The sequence below is a fragment of the Cetorhinus maximus genome, chromosome 10, assembly GCF_964194155.1.
Source record: "Cetorhinus maximus chromosome 10, sCetMax3.hap1.1, whole genome shotgun sequence".
Taxonomy (NCBI): domain Eukaryota; kingdom Metazoa; phylum Chordata; class Chondrichthyes; order Lamniformes; family Cetorhinidae; genus Cetorhinus; species Cetorhinus maximus.
Window position 1 is genome coordinate 57033729 of NC_135888.1, and position 17863 is coordinate 57051591.

The 17863-nt window shown below is 44.5% G+C and overlaps 1 protein-coding gene across 3 annotated transcripts in view; it reads left to right on the plus strand.

Moving 5' to 3' along the window:
• The window catches only part of ppp2r2bb (protein phosphatase 2, regulatory subunit B, beta b), a 582393-nt gene that overhangs the window by 521101 nt on the left and 43429 nt on the right, over positions 1-17863 (plus strand). For all 3 annotated transcript variants that reach the window (XM_078550517.1, XM_078550518.1, XM_078550519.1), the window contains one exon: positions 633-797. In XM_078550517.1, the coding sequence (XP_078406643.1) occupies positions 633-797 (165 nt within the window). The remainder of the gene's footprint in view (positions 1-632; positions 798-17863) is intronic.

Below are 17863 nucleotides of genomic sequence, written 5' to 3' on the forward strand. Positions count from 1 at the left end.
TTTTTAATAAATGTATTTCATTTCTGGTTTGCTTGAAGCAGTGTCTGGAGATTAATCTTATAAACCCTGAAGGGTTAGCAACTCTAATACTGACATAAAGTGCAAGATGTCCAGATTCAGGGTCCCTTCTTTTGGTGGCTAAGTGAGCTGATCTATGCTGAAGCAGTGGTCTGAGAGATTATAGTTGCCCTCAGTACCCCGGAGATTAAATCCTTATATATATTATGCTTTAATGCAGTTGGACCAACTTCCACCTCTTTGTATTCCAGTCCCCTTAAGATGACATGATCCTTTTTAATTAATAACATGGTAAGAAAGAAGAACTTGCATTTATATAGTGCCTTTCATGACATCAACACATCTGAGAGCACGTTACAGCCACTGAAGGACTTCTTGAAGTGTAGTCACTGTTGTAATGTAGGGCAACATGGCAGCCAATTTGCACACAGGAAAGTGATGGAAGACGGTGGTCATTAACACTAAACCTATTCCCCGGTCCGTTTGCCATTTGAGTGTATCCAGGGCACGGGAGGTAAAGTATAATGTTATATATTTAAATGTGGAAGTGTAGGCTGTGGGGTCATGGATGTTGTATTCGAGACTGGTTATTTCCTTAAATTGCGGTCTTTCAGATATTGTAGATATAAAGCCGGCCAACATGGAAGAGCTGACAGAGGTGATCACGGCAGCAGAATTCCACCCACACCAGTGTAACATGTTTGTGTACAGCAGCAGTAAAGGGACGATCCGATTGTGCGACATGCGGGCATCAGCGCTGTGTGACAAGCATTCCAAACGTAAGTGCCTGCCTCACTGTGCCATTGTACCGCTCACTAACAATTTTAGTCACAGATCCCGACCTCAGCCACCATCCATCCTCAGTGGCCAATCTGAAAAATGGGTATTGGGAGGTAGGTACCCATCTGCGATTGCTCTCCTAGTCAGGGCAGCCTTTAATTTTTATTATGCCAATCCTGCACAGCTACCAGGTGGAAGTCGAGCACTTCCCCACAGGGAGAAGGAATGAGTGATAGGACCAACAGCTCCATTAAACTACAGGCAGGGTACTGATGATGCTGGAAATTGGAAATAAAAACAAAAAAGTATGGAAAATACGCAGGCAGCATCTGTGGAGAGAGGAACAGAGTTAATGGGCTGCATTTTATGTGCTCCCGCCAGGTGTGTTTTCAGCAGGGGGTGGGGGGTACATAAAATAGGTGCCCACACCCTCCCACCCACCCCTGAGCTCACCCCCATAATATGGGGAGGGTGGGCAGGCACCAAATCAACACCCCGCCTGCTGTATTTAAATAAGTAATTAAGGATCAATTGGGTTTGTGACCAAGCCAATTGAACCCGATAAAATGCTACCCCGCGGCTTAAAATGTTTTGGCATGGGCGGGAGCGGTTAGCCGCTTTTTAAAACATTTTTAAAAGGACAGGAAGGAAAGCAGGGGTACTATCCAACAGAGGGTGCTGGTGAGAAGTGACTGAAGCATTCGGAGAGAAGTCACCGCAACTCAGGAGGGAATCGAAGAGAAGAACTCTTGCACTCAGCAGCATCCGACAGAGGACGCTGGTGAGAAGTGACAAGCATTCTGGGAGAAGTTACCGCAGACACCGCGACTCAGGAGGGAATTGAGGAGGACCCACTGTCAAGGAACGGAATAGCCCCAAACATTACATTGCTGTAGTGTTTCCATCCCTCCCTCCTCTTCAAACCTAAAAAAAAAGAGAGAGGAAGAGGCAGTCCCTTCAGGAGTGCACCAGACCTACAAGGGACACTCTTCTGAAAGTGGATTTTAAAGAAAAAGCAGCTGATTGGTGAGTAAATCCTGGGAGCAGACTCAGAGGGAGGAGCACCGGAGCGGTGAGTATAAATCTAGCTTACCTCGGGGATTCACGGCCTTGTCTCCAGGGAGCAGACTCGGAGGGAGGAGCACCAGAGCGGTGACCTCGGGGCACAGAGTAACTGAAGCCAAAACTGAAAAAGTGACATCACAGGAAAGCTATGACCTGATTGGTTGGTAGGAAATCTGCACCAAATTTGAAAAAAAAAACACTGCAAAGCTAATTAATAAATTAATTATCTAAGTCGAGATGGCTGGGCAGGTGATGTGCTGTAGCTGTATGATGTGGGAGCTGGCAGATCCCATTGCGAGCCGCAGTGACCACATCTGCAGCAAGTGTTGGTTGCTGGAGGAACTCCGGCTCAGAATTGATAGGCTGGAGTCTGAGCTCCAGACGCTGCGGCACATCCGGGAGGGGGAGAGTTACCTGGACACTTTGTTTCAGGAGGCGGTCACACCCGGTAGATTAAGTACCTCAAGTTCAGTCAGTGGTCAGGGTCAGCAGGGTGTGACTGCAAGTGAGGCAGGTAGAGGGATCCTGTGTACAGGAACAGAGGAGCCTCAGCTCTTGACCTTGTCCAACAGGTATGAAGTACTTGCTCCTTGTGTGGATGAGGAACAGGACGGTAGGGAGGATGAGCCAGCTGACCACGGCACCGTGGCACAGGAGGCCATTCAAGAGGGGGGAGCAAAAAGACAAGTGGTAGTTGTAGGGGATTCTATAATTAGGGGAATTGATAGCATCCTTTGTAAGCAGGATCGAGAGTCCCGCATGGTATGTTGCCTGCCCGGAGCCGGGGTAAGGGACGTCTCTGACCAGCTTGAAAGGATATTGGAGAGGGAGGGGGAGGATCCAGTTGTTGTGGTCCACGTCAGGACAAATAACATAGGTAAGACTAGGAAAGAGGATCTGTTTGGGGATTATCAGGAACTAGGAACTAAATTAAAGAACAGGTCCTCAAGGGTTATAATCTCCGGATTACTTCCCGAGCCACGTGCAAATTGGCATAGAGACGCGAGAATAAGGGAAATAAACACGTGGCTAAAGGAGTGGTGCGGGAAAGAGGGGTTCCATTTCGTGGGGCACTGGCATCAGTATTGGAACAGGAGGGATCTGTACCGTTGGGACGGTCTCCACCTGAATCGATCTGGGACCAATGTTCTAGCGAAAAGGGTAAATAGGGTGGTCAAAAGGACTTTAAACTAGAGAGTGGGGGGGGGGAAGGGTAAAACTCCAAGAAGTATGACTAATGGGAAACAAAGCAGCAGGTAAGCGTGTGGGGGGGTGGATTCAACTTCATGGAAAATTATGAAAAAAATGAAAACAAAGGAGAGCCCAGGAGAGGCTATTAAAGTCCCCAGAACACAAAATAGGACAGAGTGGAGAGGGCTAGGAATTTTCAAGCACATCAGATAAAGGGACGACAATGAGAAATGGGATGGGAAATACAGGACTGAAGGTGTTGTATCTGAATGCTCGCAGTATACGAAATAAGGTAAATGAGCTTGTGGCGCAGATTGAAATTGGCAGGTATGATGTGGTGGGCATCACGGAGACATGGCTGCAAGGGGATCAGTACTGGGAGCTAAATATCCAAGGATATACATCCTATCGAAAAGATAGATAGATTAGTAGAGGGGGTGGGGTTGCTTTGTTAGTAAGAAATGAAATTAAATCCATAGCAAGAAATGACGTATGATCAGATGATGTAGAATCTGCGTGGGTAGAGTTGAGGAACCGCAAAGGTAAAAAAACCATAATGAGAGTTATGTATAGGCCTCCGAACAGTAGCCAGGATGTGGGGCACAAGATACACCAGGAGTTAGAAAAGGCGTGTAAGAAAGGCAAGGTTACAATGATCATGGGGGATTTTAATATGTAGGTAGACTGGGAAAATCAGGTTGGTAGTGCATCCCAAGAAAAGGAATTTGTGGAATGTCTCCGAGATGGCTTTTTGGAGCAGCTTGTGGTGGAGCCCACTAGGGAACAGGTAATTCTAGATTTAGTGATGTGTAATGAGGCAGATTTGATAAGGGAGCTTAAGGTGAAGGAACCCTTAGGAGGAAGTGACCATAATATGATAGAATTTACCCTGCAATTTGAGAGGAAAAAGCTGGAATCAGATGTAATGGTATTACAGTTGAATAAAGGCAACTACAGAGGCATGAGGGAGGAGCTGACCAGAATTGACTGGGAGATGAGCCTAGCAGGAAAGACAGTGGAACAGCAATGGCAGGAGTTTCTGGGATTAATTTGGGAGACACAGCAAAAATTCATCCCTAGGAAGAAGAAGCATACTAAAGGGAGGATGAGGCAACCATGGCTGACAAGGGAAGTCAGGGTTGGCATAAAAGCTAAAGAGAAAGCATACAATGCGGCGAAGAGCAGTGGGAAACCAGGGAATTGGGAAGCCTACAAAGACAACAGAGGACAACTAAAAAAGAAATAAGGAGGGAGAAGATTAAATATGAGGGTAAACTAGCCAGTAATATAAAAGTAGACTGCGAGAGGTTTTTAGATATATAAAGGGTAAGAGAGAGGCAAAAGTGGACATTGGGCCGCTGGAAAATGACGCTGGAGAAGTAGTAGTGGGAACAAAGAAATGGTGGAGGAACTGAATAGGTACTTTGCGTCAGTCTTAATGGTGGAAGACACGAGTAACATCCCCAAAGTTCAAGAGAGTCGGGGGGCAGAGGTGAGTATGGTGGCCATTACCAAGGAGAAGGTGCTAGGAAAACTGAAAGGTCTGAAGGTGGATAAATCACCTGGACCAGATGGACTGCACCCCAGAGTTCTGAAGAGATAGTGGAGGCGTTAATGGTGATCTTTCAGGAATCACTGGAGTCAGGGAGGTTCCCAGAGGACTGGAAAATCGCTAATGTAACCCCCCCTGTTTAAGAAGGGAGTGAGGCAAAAGACGGGATATTACAGGCCGATTACCCTGGCCTCGGTCGTTGGTAAGATTTTAGAGTCCATTATTAAGGATGAGATTTCAGAATACTTGGAAGTGCATGATAAAATAAGGCAAAGTCAGCATGGTTTCATCAAGGGGAGGTCATGCCTGACAAATCTGTTAGAATTCTTTGAGGTGGTAACGAGTAGGTTAGACAAAGGAGAGCCAATGGATGTTATCTACTTGGACTTCCAGAAGGCCTTTGACAAGGTGCCGCACAGGAGGTTGCTCAGTAAGATAAGAGCCCATGGTGTTAGAGGCAAGGTACTAGCATGGATAGAAGATTGGCTGTCTGGCAGGAGGCAGAGAGTGGGGATAAGGGGGTCCTTCTCAGGATGGCGGCCGGTGACTAGTGGAGTTCTGCAGGGGTCAGTGTTGGGACCACAACTTTTCACTTTATACATTAATGATGTAGATGAAGGAACTGAGGGCATCCTGGCTAAGTTTGCAGATGATACAAAGATAGGTGGAGGGACAGGTAGTATTGAGGAGGCAGGGAGGCTGCAGAAGGATTTGGACAGGTTAGGAGAATGAGCAAAGAAGTGGCAGATGGAATACAACGTGGGCATGTGTGAGGTCATGCACTTTGGTAGGAAGAATAGAGGCATAGACTATTTTCTAAATGGGGAGAGAATTCAGAAATCTGGAATGCAAAGGGACTTGGGAGTCCTAGTCCAGGATTCTCTTAAGGTTAACTTGCAGGTTGAGTCGGTAGTTAGGAAGGCAAATGCAATGTTGGCATTTATTTCGAGAGGACTAGAATATAAAAGCAGGGATGTGTTGCTGAGGCTTTATAAGGCTCTGGTCAGACCACATTTAGAATATTGTGAGCAATTTTGGGCCCCATATCTCAGGAAGGATGTTCTAGCCCTGGAGAGGGTCCAGAGGAGGTTCACGAGAACGATCCCAGGAATGAAAGGCTTAACATATGAGGAATGTTTGAGGACTCTGGGTTTATACTCGATGGAGTTTAGAAGGATATGGGGGGATCTGATTGAAACTTACAGAATACTGAAAGGCCTGGGTAGAGTGAACGTGGGGAAGATGTTTCCATTAGTAGGAGAGACTAGGACCCAAGGGCACAGCCTCAGAGTAAAGGGAAGACCTTTTAGAACAGAGATGAGGAGAAACTTCTTTAGCCAGAGAGTGGTGAATCTATGGAATTCATTGCCACAGAAGGCTGTGGAGGCCAGGTCATTGAATGTATTTAAGACCGAGATAGATAGGTTCTTGATTGGTAAGGGGATCAAAGGTTACAGGGAGAAGACGGGAGAATGGGGTCGAGAAACTTATCAGCCATGATTGAATGGCGGAATAGACCCGATGGGCCGAATGGCCTAATTTCTGCTCCTATGTCTTATGGTGTTATGGCCTGCCCTTTGCGGAGCAGCGGCAGCCTAAGATAGAGACCCCCCCTTTCTTCCTACTCACCTGCTGCAATAATCACCTCCCCGCCCCCCCCCTCCCTTGGCCACCCCGACCTGCCCAAACCGTCCCTACCCAAGATCCCAGCCTTACCTGTCTCCAGGATCCTTTGCGCTGCCAGCTTTTTCCCCATTGCAGTTAGACAGCACCTGCGAATGCACTCTTGGCACTGCAGAGACTGATGGGCAGGACCTCCTTCCCAGTGAAGAGGGGAATTCCCACACTGCCCCTATTTAGCCTGCCCGCAGCGCGTTATGGCTGCGGGGTGGACTGACATGGAGCAGGTTGGCTCCATGCCAGCTTTGCTCCCTGGATGTGGCCGGGGTGGGGGGGAGGGGGAGGTGGGAAGATGCTTGCCATCCGCGCCCCCATAATATAGTGCCCAATGTTTCAGATCGATGACTTTGCGTCAGAGCTGGAAATGTTTAGAGATGTAATATCGGGTTTTAAGCAAGTACAAAGATGGAGGTCGGAGGGAAGAACAATAAGGAAGGTCTCTGATAGATTGGAAGGCAGGAAAGCGTAAATGACTTTCCGTCAATATCCCACATCCAGACGGGCCAAGAACAAAGGCTTTGGAGTACATGGAGCTGCAAGTCTGATGAGGCCCATTGGTGAAGAAAATCAGACTCCCAAACCATACCTTAATACTACTAACACCAAGTATTCATCCTGTGACCTGTTCCAGAAAAGGGAAAAGGGATGAGCTGAATAATTATACAACAGTCAGCTGAATACAAGTAGTCAGTAACCTGGAGGCCATAATACAGGAGAGAATTAATATTCAGCAAGAAAGACATGGGTTATTTAAGGACTGAATTTATGAAAGGTGAGCCTTGTCTGTCAAATGTAATTGAGTTCTTTAAGGAAATAAGAGCTTATTGACAATGATGTAGATCTTGTGTAGATAAAAACAAAAAATACTGGAAAAGCTCAGCAGGTTTGGCAGCATTTGTGGAGAGAGAAACTGTTAATGTTTCAAGTCTGTATGACTTTTCTTCAGAGTGTATATATATTATATATGTAGACCTTGTCTATGTTGATTTTCCTTGACAAGGCGCCACATAGGAGACCTGTTAATAGAAGATACAAAAAGCATCCCAGAAAATCAAGAGGCAAAAGGGAGGGAGGAACTTAAAACAATCGCTATCACTAGAGAATAAGTAACGGTAAAACGATTGGAAGTTAAGGTAACAAGTGCCCTGGACCTGATGGTCTGCACCTAGTGCTTTAAAAAAGGTGACTTCAGAAGATGGTGGATGCACTGGTTGTAATCTTCCAAAACTTCTTAGATTCAGGAAAGGTCCATGCAGATTAGAAAACTTCAAATATATAACCCCTATTCAAGAAAGGGGGAAAACAGCATCTCAGAAATCTATCCCACCTTGTCTACATGTCCCTCTTCTCACTTTATGCTGTACTTCACTGAGATTTGTAATATTTCCTCTATTATTCCTTTTCCAGCTATGCTGCCTCTATTTTCCTAGAAGTCCGATCAGCAAATTTTTAAAAGCTTGGCACTGCTTAACCGCCAGTGCCTAAATTGCCTCTTCATTTGAGCCTTGACATTGTCCTGCTCTATAGGCCTTGGCCCTTCACCTTGGTTTCTTAACGTATTTTTTTTCCCAAGCCCACGTTATATGTTCTACCTTTTTTGCCTTGCATTGTGACAAATTCTCTGCAATTTCCAATGTACAATTAATAAAGCACCACAGGGGCATTTCCCAGCACACAGTGTACTTTAAATATTCTGTCTGTCTTCATTATTCTGCCTCATTCTTAATCCCTTTCCCACTGCCCCTCCCCCTCCATCTCAGCAGGATTATATTACCGTGGCCTATCTATCATTCACTGTCCATCGATGCTTTCCATGTGAATGTTTCATCACATTATGATTGCGATATTTGTTAAGGATCTGATAAGCAATGTACATCATTCAAACCTGTCAGATGAAGGGCGTTATTGAGAGATTGGATCAGAGCACTGGTGTTTCATCACTCATATCCAGCAGAGATATGAGTGTATGAAAAATACACTGTTTTATATCAATAAAGTGTTACAGGGATTAAGCGTGGCACTTAAAGGATTTATGTGCCATATGCAAGGCTTGGAATATATTATATAGTCTGATATTTGAAATATATTATGAGGAAGCATTTTTCTGCTTTAAAAAAGCCGATTGCATTTTTTAAAATTTGTGGTAATTGGCAAATGAACCAGAGTTGAGATGAGAATATCGTTTAAGCAGTGAGTTTCAACAACCTGGAATGCACTGCCTGTAAGGGTGGTAGAAGCAGATTAAACAACAATTTTTAAAAGGGAATTAGATAAATACTTGAAAGGGAGAAGTTTTTTGGGGAAATAGCAGGGGAGTGAGACTAATTGGACAGCTCTTTCAAAGATTTGGTACTGGCACAATGAGCCAAGTGGCCTCCTCCTGTGCTGTATCATGCTCCAGTTCTATTATAACAAAATTGCAAGAGAATAAAAGTCAAATAAATCCAATCATCCAGTAAGGATATTCTTTAACTAAGAAGAAAACTGAAATACAGAAATAGATGAAAAGAAATTAAAGTGAAGTAAAAAGGGAATAAAAACAGGAAATGCTGGAAACACTCAACAGGTCAGGCAGCATCCATGAGAGAGAGGGAAACTGAGTTCCGGTTTCAGATCAATGACCCATGTAAAAACAAGAAGTCCATGTATAACTGAGTTAGGAGCACTCGTTAAAAATTGGTCCCTGCAAAACTAAAGGAGAAGAAAAGAAGCTCTTCAGTGGGCAGTGAAAGGTTTATCACGCTTCATCTTAAACAAAATGCAAGGTGCAAAGAAATTATGTGGTGTAAGTCATTAAGAAAGTGAACGATAATAACCGCAAGATGAGAAACAGCATTGTAAAATTGAAGAAATAGTTCAGGAATGAGATTAGAAGGAAATATTATTGATTGTCCTATATGGCTGTTGGTAAAAAGAAAAAAAAAATGAAAGAACTTGCCATTCATATAGTTCCTTCAACATATTCATGACATCCCAAATCATTTTACAGCCAATTGAATTTTAAATTACTATTGCAAGAGGGTCATAGGAACAGGCCGTTCAGCCTCTCAAGCCTGGTCTTGCCATTCAAATAGAGCATCGCTGATCTGTATTTCAACCTCATTTACCAGCCTTAACTGCATATTCCGTGATAACCTTACATAACAGAAATCTATTGATCTCAATCATAAAAGTACCAGAACAGGTATGATAAGCAAATGAAGCTTGGTGCAAGTTAGGACACGAGCAGCAGAGTTTTGGATGACCTCAAGTTTATATAAGTTGGAAGTTGGGAGACTGGAATGAAGTGCATTGGGATAGTCTAGAGGTAATTTTATGAACACTGGACTTTACAACACAGTTATGTTTTAAAATGTCTCCTTTAACTTGAGGTGGAACAGAACATTCTGAAAAAGAGGAAAATGGTCATACGAAGCACTTCCGCTCGGAGGTAGAGATTTAAGGAACAACGAATTGCAGGAAGGATGTTTTGCCTGGCTGGGGTGGGTCTCGAACCAGGGAACACAGTTTCAGAATAAGAGGTAGGCAATTTAGGATTGAGATGAGGCGGAATTTCTTCACTCGAAGGGTGGGGAATCTTTGGAATTCTCTACATGTGAAGGCTCAGTCATTGAGCATGCTCAAGACAGATATTGATAGATTTCCACACATTAAAGACATCAAAGAATATGGGGATATTGCGGGAAAATGGCATTGAGGTAGATGATCAGCCATGAATAATTAAAATAAGTACCTAAAACACATACCTGTGTAATTAAGTAACATATAACTTTTAGTTGTAGGTGGTACTAGGTTTTAATAAGCACAGTAAATTGTAATGTACATAGGAATTATTCTAAGTTAATTAAGAAATTAAATTAAATAACGTAAAAAAATGACAGGACAGTTGTTATGTTGCAGCTGTAGAATGTGGGTGCTTCTGAACGCCAAGGCAATCCAGGACAAGCACCTCTGCAGAAAGTATAAGCAGCTAGAGGAATTCTGGGTCAGGATTATTGACCTGGAAGCAGAACTGCAAGCACTGCACAACATAAGGGAGGGGGTGAAATACCTGGACACATTGTTCCAGAAGATTGTCACACCCCTTAGAATAGGGTCACCTGTTTTGGACAGCAGTGTTTGACAGGAGGATGTGACCATGAGTGAGGCAGGTAAAAGGACCGAGCAGACAGTTGTGGAGGAGTCTCAGACTTTGCAATTGTCAAACAGGTAGAAGGTGCTTGCTACCTGTGTGGATGAAAGCGGAGTCTGCAGATGGATGAGCAGACTAGCCATGGCACCCTGATACAGGAAGCTGTTCAAGCAGGGGGAGCAAAAAAGAATGTAGTGGTAGTAGGGGACAGTATAGTGATGGAGATTGAAACTGTTCCCTGCAATAAAGAGTGAAAGTCCAGACAGCTATGCTGCCTGCCCGGTGCCAGGGTTCGGGACATTCGATCAGGGCTGGAGGAAAACTTACAGTGGAGGGTGGTGTGTGGAGTGGATCCAGTTGTTGTGGTCCATGTAGATACCAATGACATAGGCAGGACAAGGAAAGAGGGTCTGCATATTCACTATGAGGAACTAGGCACCAAATTAAGAAGCAGAACCTTAAAGGTGATAATCCCTGGATTATTTTATGAGCCAGGTACAAATTGGCATAAGGCAAGTAAGATTAGGGAATGAATGCATGACTCAAAGACTGGTGTGGGAGAAATGAGTTCCGGTTCATAGGGCACTGGCATCAGTACTGGGGAAAGTGGGGGCTGTACCATTGGGACAGTCCATACCTGAATTATGCTGGGACATGTGTTCTAGCAAGCCACGTAACTAGGGAAGTAGAGAAGGCTTTAAACTAAATGGGGGTTGAGGAATCAAGGGTAGATGTAGCAAATCAAAGGGTAGGGTCAAGGCAGGAGGGAGGCAGAAAACAGGAAACTATAGGCCAGTTAGCTTGATATCTGTCGAGGGGAAGGTGTTAGAATTGGCACTTAAAAAAACCCAAGGTAATTGGAAAGAGCCAGCATGGTTTTGTGAAAGGGAAATCGTGTTTAACTAATTTATTGGATTTCTTTGAAGGAGTAACATGCGCTGTGGACAAAGGGGAGCCTGTAGATGTACTGCACTTTGCTTTCCAGAAAGCATTTGATAAGGTGCCACATTAAAGGTTATTGCGGAAAATAAAAGCTCATGATGTAGGGGGTAACACATCAGCATGGATAGAAGATTGGTTGGCTGGGAGAAAACAGAGTATATGCATAAAGGGTTGTTTGTCTGATTGGCAGGGTGTGACAAGTGGAGTCCAACAGGGATCTGTGCTGGGGCAACAACGTTTTACAATTTATATCAATGACTTAGATGAGGGGAGCGAAGGCATGGTAGCTAAATTTGCAGATGACACAAAGGTTGGAAAGGAGGTTGCAGACGGATATAGATAGGTTGAGTGAGTGGGCAAAAGTCTGGCAGATGGAATATAATGTGGGAAAATGTGAAGTTTTTCACTTTGACACAAAGAATAAAAATCAGAGTATTACTTAAACGGAGAAAGACTGCAGAATTCTGAGGTGCATCGGGATTTAGGTGTTCTAGTGCATGAGTCACAGAAAGTTAGTATGCAGGTACAGCAAGTAATTAAGAAGGCTAGCAGAATGCTATCCTTTATTACGAGAGGAATTGAACATAAAAGTAAGGATGTTATGCTTCAGCTATATATGGCATTGGTGGGATCACAACTCAGACCCTGTGTGCAGTTTTGTTCCCTTTATTTAAGGAAGAATATAAATGCATTGGAGGCAGTTCGGAGGAGGTTTACTAGATTGATACCTGGAATAAGCAGGTTGACGTATGAGGAAAGGTTGCAAATACTGGGTTTGTTTCCATTGGAGTTTAGAAGAGTGCGGGGTGACTTGATTGAAGTATATAAGGTCCAGAACTAGGGGGGCACTATTTTAAAATTCGGGGTCACCCTTTTAGGACCCTTTTAGAAGTTTTATCTCTAAGGGTTGTGCAACTTTGGAACTCTGCCTCAGAAGGCGGTGGAAGTAGAGTCATTGAATATTTTTAAGGTTGAGGTAGATAGATTCTTGTTAGGCAAGGGAATCAAAGGCTTTTGGGGGTAGAAAGGAATGTGGAATTTGAAACACACACATTAGCCATGGCAGAGCAGGCTAGAGGGCCGAATGGCCTACTTCTACTCCTATTTCTATTTCCTATGTTCATGATCTAGTCGAATGACAGGACAGGCTTGAGGAGGGGCTGAAGGGCCTACTCCTCCTATTTCCTATATCCCAAAGCTTCCACAGCATTTTGATGGAGAGAATTCCATATTTTTTCTATCCTTTGGGTTTCCTGATTTCCATTTTAAATAGCAGAGCTCTAATTTAAAGATTATGCTCCCAGTTCTTGATTTTTTCCAACAGAGAAAATAGTTTCTTTCTATCTACCCTATCAAAATCTTTTAACATTTTTAAACATCTCATTCAGATCATCGTTTACTCTTAACATTCTCAAGGGAATCCAAGCCATGTTGCCCCAACCTGTCCTCACAATTTAATCCTGTTAGCCAGATTATCTTTTTAGTGAATCTGTACTGCAGCCACTCCAAGTATAATCTCCCGAGGTCTGGTGTCCTGAACTCAATGCAGTTCCCCAGATGGGGTATCGAACCAGAGCTCTGTATAGCTGAAGCATCAGTTCTTCCCCTTTGTAATCCTTGAAATAAAGGCCAAAATTCCATTAGTTTTCTTTTATTTAAAAAAAGACTTGCATTTATATTGCGTCATCTCAAAGCACTTTATGCTTTTTGAACTGTTGTAATTTAGGAACCACGGCAGCCAATTTGTGCACAGCAAACTGCCACAAACAGCAAGGTGATAATGACCTTGATAATCTGTTTTTTCTAATGTTGATTGAGGAAAAACTACCGGCCACGACGCCAGAGATAATTTCCCTGTTCTTCTTCGAAAAACTGCCATGGGATCTTTTACATGCACCTGAGAAGGCAGACAGGGCTCAGTTTAAGACAGCACCTCTGACAGTGCAGCAATCCCTCAGTACTGTACAGGAGTGTAAACAGCAACTTAGATTTATATATTAATGTAATGAAACATTCCAAGGCGCTTCACAGGAGCATTATAAAACAAAGCACGACACTGAGCCACAAGGAGATATTGTATCACATGACCAAAAGCTTAGACAAAGAGATGGGTTTTAAGAAGCGCCTTAAAGGAGGAACGCAAGGTAGAGAGGGAATTGCAGAATTTGGGGCCAAGACAACTAAAAGCATGCCACCAGTGGTGGACCAATTATGTGGGAACGTACAAGGAGTCAGAATTAGAGGAGTGTAGATATGGGGTTGGAGGAGATTATAGAGATAGGGAGGGGTGAGGCCAAGGGGGGATTTGAAAACTAGGATGAAAATTTTAAAATCAAGATGTTGCGTGACCAGGAGCCAGTCTAGTTCAGCAAACACTGGTTGATAGGAGAATGGGACTTGCTGCGAGTTAGGACATGGGAAACAGAGTTTTGGATGACAGGGAACCAATCTAGATCAGCAGAGTTTTGGATGACCTCAAGTTTACAGATTGTAGAATATGGGAGACCAATTAAGAATGCTTTGGAATAGTCAAGTCTAGAGTTAACGAAGGCACACATGAGGGTTTCAGCAGCAGATGAGCTGAGACAGGGGCAGTCAAGTGATGTTACAGAGGTGGAGAAAGGTAGATTTAGTGATAACACAAATATCAAGTTGAAAACTTATTTCAGGATCGAGTGTCAGCTTTGATTTTTGTGCTTTTATAAAATTAAATCATGGGATGTGGGCTTCACTGGCTGGGCCATCATTTATTGCCCATCCCTAGTTGCCCTTGAGAAGGTGGTGGTGAGCTGCCTTATTGAACTGCTGCAGTCCATATGGTGTAGGTACACCGACAGTGCTGTTAGGAAGGGAGTTCCAGGATTTTGTCCCAACGACAGTGAAGGAACGACGATATATTTCCAAGTCAGGATGGTGAGTGACTTGGAGGGGAACTTCCAGGTGGTGATGTCCCCATCTATCTGCTCCCCTTGTCCTTCTACATGGTAGTGGTCGTGGGTTTGGAAGGTGCTGTCTAAGGAGCCTTGGTGAATTCCTACAGTGCATCTTGTGGATGGTATACACTGCTGCTACTGTATGTTGGTGGTGGAGGGGGTGAATATTTGTGGATGTGGTGCCAATCAAGCGAGCTGCTTTGTCCTGGATGGTGTCCAGCTTCTTCAGTGTTGTGGGAGCTGCACTCATCCAGGCAAGTGGGCAGTTTTCCAACACACTCCTGACTTGTACCTTGTAGATGGTGGACAGGCTTTGGGGAGCCAGGGGGTGAGTTACTTGTCGTATGATTCCTAGCCTCTGACCTCTTGTAGGCACAGTATTTAAATGGCTAGTCCAGTTCAGTTTCTGGTCAATGTTAACCCCCAGGATGTTGTTAGTGGGGGATTCAGTGATGGTAATGCCATTGAACATCAAGGGGTGATGGTTAGATTCTCTCTTGTTGGAGATGGTCATTGCCTGACACTTGTGTGGTGCGAATGTTATTTGCCACTTGTCAGCCCAAGCCTGGATATTGTCCAGGTCTTGCTGCTTTTGGACATGGACAGCTTCAGTATCTGAGGAGTCGCGAATGGTGCTGAACATTGTGCAATCATCACCGAACATTCCCACTTCTGACGTTATGATGGAAGGGTGACCGTTGATGAAGCAGCTGAAGATGGTTGGGCCGAGGACACTACCCTGAGGAACTCCTGCAGTAATGTCCTGGAGCTGAGATAACTGACCTTCAACAACCACAACCATCTTCCTTAGTGTTATGTATGACTCCAACCAGTGGAGAGTTTTCTCCCTGATTCGCATTGACTCCAGTTTTGCTCCTTGATGCCACACTCGGTCAAATGCTGCCTTGATGTCAAGGGCAGTCACTCTCAGCTCACCTCGGGAGTCCAGCTCTTTTGTCCATGTTTGAACTAAGGCTGTAAAGAGGTTAGGAGCTGTGTGGCCCTGGCGGAACCCAAACTGGGCATCAGTGAGCAAGTTGTTGCTAAGCAAGTGCCGCTTGACAGCACTGTTGAAGACCCCTTCCATTACTTTACTTAAAATTGAGAGTAGACTGATTGGGGCAGTAATTGGCCAGGTTGGTTGTCCTGCTTTTTGTATACAGGACATAACTGGGTAATTTTCCACCTAGCTGGGTAGATGCCAGTGTTGTAGCTATACTGGAGCAGCTTGGCTACAGGCGAGGCAAGTTCTGGAGCACAAGTCTTCAGTACTGTTGCCAGAATATTGTCAGGGCACATAGCCTTTGCAGTATCCAGTGCCTTCAGCCGTTTCTTGATATCATGTGGAGTGAATCGATTTGGCTGAAGACTGGCATCTGTGATGCTGGGGACCTCCAGAGGAAGTCGAGATGAATCATCCACTCGGCACTTCTGGCTGAAGATTGTTGCGAATGCTTCAGCCTTGTCTTTTGCACTGCTGTGCTGGGCTCTTCCATCACTGAGGATGGGGATATTTGTGGAGCCTCCTCCTCCAATGAGTTGTTTAATTGTCCACCACCATTCACAACTGGATGTGGCAGGACTGCAGAGCTTAGATCTGGGCGGGGCAGGGTAATGTATCCACGAAGCTGCATGCCCTTGGGCCTATTGAGGCCCTTAACTGCCCAATTCAGTGGCAATTAAAAGTTGGCCTGTTTGCAACCAACTTTTCCCCTGGGGGGAGTGAGCAGTACCCCCCAAAAATTCAGAATGGAAAAATCTGATCTCAACAAGTCAACATTTTACATTAGAAGATATTATGTGCATGTGTTTTGTCCATATTTTATTCAACATGAAAAGCCTATTTATTGTCAAGGAGTAGTTGCAGACATTCTACCACTGATGGCAGCGTCTGTGACACACCCTAGTCAGAAGGTGTGTCACAGACACTGTTGGTTGTGGGATTGCTTAGCTCTGTCTTATCACTTGCTGCTTCTGCTGTTTGGCACGTAAGTAGTCCTGTGTTATAGCTTCACCAGGTTGACACCTCATTTTTAGGCATGCCTGGTGCTGCACCTGGCATGCCCTCCTGCACTCTTCATTGAACCAGAGTTGATCCCCTGCCTTGATGGTAATGGTAGAGTGGGGGATATGCCGAGCTATGAGGTTACAGATTGTGTTCAAGTTCAATTCTGCTGCTGCTGATGTTTTGGAGTGGGACTTCAACCCAGAACCTTGTGACTCAGAGACAAGAGTGCTACCAACCTAACCATGGCTGATGCTTTTTATTTCCTTCCCTTCCTAATAGCACTTTGGGTGATCCTACACCATGGACTGCAGCGGTTCAAGAAGGAGGCTCACCATCACCTTCTCAAGGGCAATTAGGGATGAGCAACGAATGCTGGCTTGCCAGCGACACTCACATCCCATGAATGAATTTTTAAAAGTTGTGTGTGCACTAGCTTTGTGATCTCTTTGTTCCTCCATAATTGAAGAGAAAAATGGAAGAGGATGGCAAGAAAAAGCAGAGGGAGCGGTCTGGAGAACAGGTAGTCATCACTGTAGTCCAGGGGTAGGGTGATGGCCCACAAGGGGATTAAGAGCCAGAGTAGGGACAGCACAAGCAAGAACAACATTAGCTGAAGGGGCAAAATGCTGACGAGACTAGGGTGTGTCACAGACACTGCCATCAGTGGTAGAATGTCTGCAACTGCTCCTTGACAAGCAGATAGGCTTTTCATGTTGAATAAAATATGGACAAAACACATTCACATAATATCTTCTAATGTAAAATGTTGACTTACTGAGATCAGATTTTTCCATTCTGAATTTTTTGGGGATACTGCTCACTCCCCCCAGAGGAAAAGTTGGTCGCAAACAGGCCAACTTTTAATTGCCACTGAATTGGGCAGTTAAGGGCCTCAATAGGCCCAAGGGCATGCAGCTTAGTGGATATATTACTCCGCCCCGCCCCACCATATTATGGCCGGAAAGGCAGTAGGCAACCCATCTGACCTATTTTACATGCTCCCTCGCCGAAAACACACCTGCTGGGGGGGTGTGGGTGGGGCAGCCTGTAAAATGCCCTCCCCATTGATACAAAATTGTGACACAAAGAACACTTATGTGATCAAGAAGATTTTTAAAAATTGCTGTTTCCCTAATTTTACTGGGGACGAAATGCACCACTTGGTGTTGTACTAAACTAAATAACTCAGGATGGCTCAGTCTCTGGACTGTGGTGAGTGTTTTGGTCTTGGCTGGCAGATTAGAGAAAAAAAGGAAGACTTGCATTAATACAGCACCTTTCATGACCTTAGGACATCCATAAGCACTTTACAGTTAGTGAATTACTTTGGACAATGAGTATTGACAGATCTGTGTCAGCTATTAAACTGGGGCTGGGGTGGGACTTATGGCAGGATTTGCAGCAAATAGAGTCTACTTACTCAGTAAGAATCTATTTAACCAGAACCTGTACACATTACAGCAAATAGAATTCATGAGCAAAACTCTCCTGAGAGTCACCCAGAATTGTTTCTCCAGCAAAATGCAGTGCGTGGAGGATGATTGCGTGATACAGAGTTATGT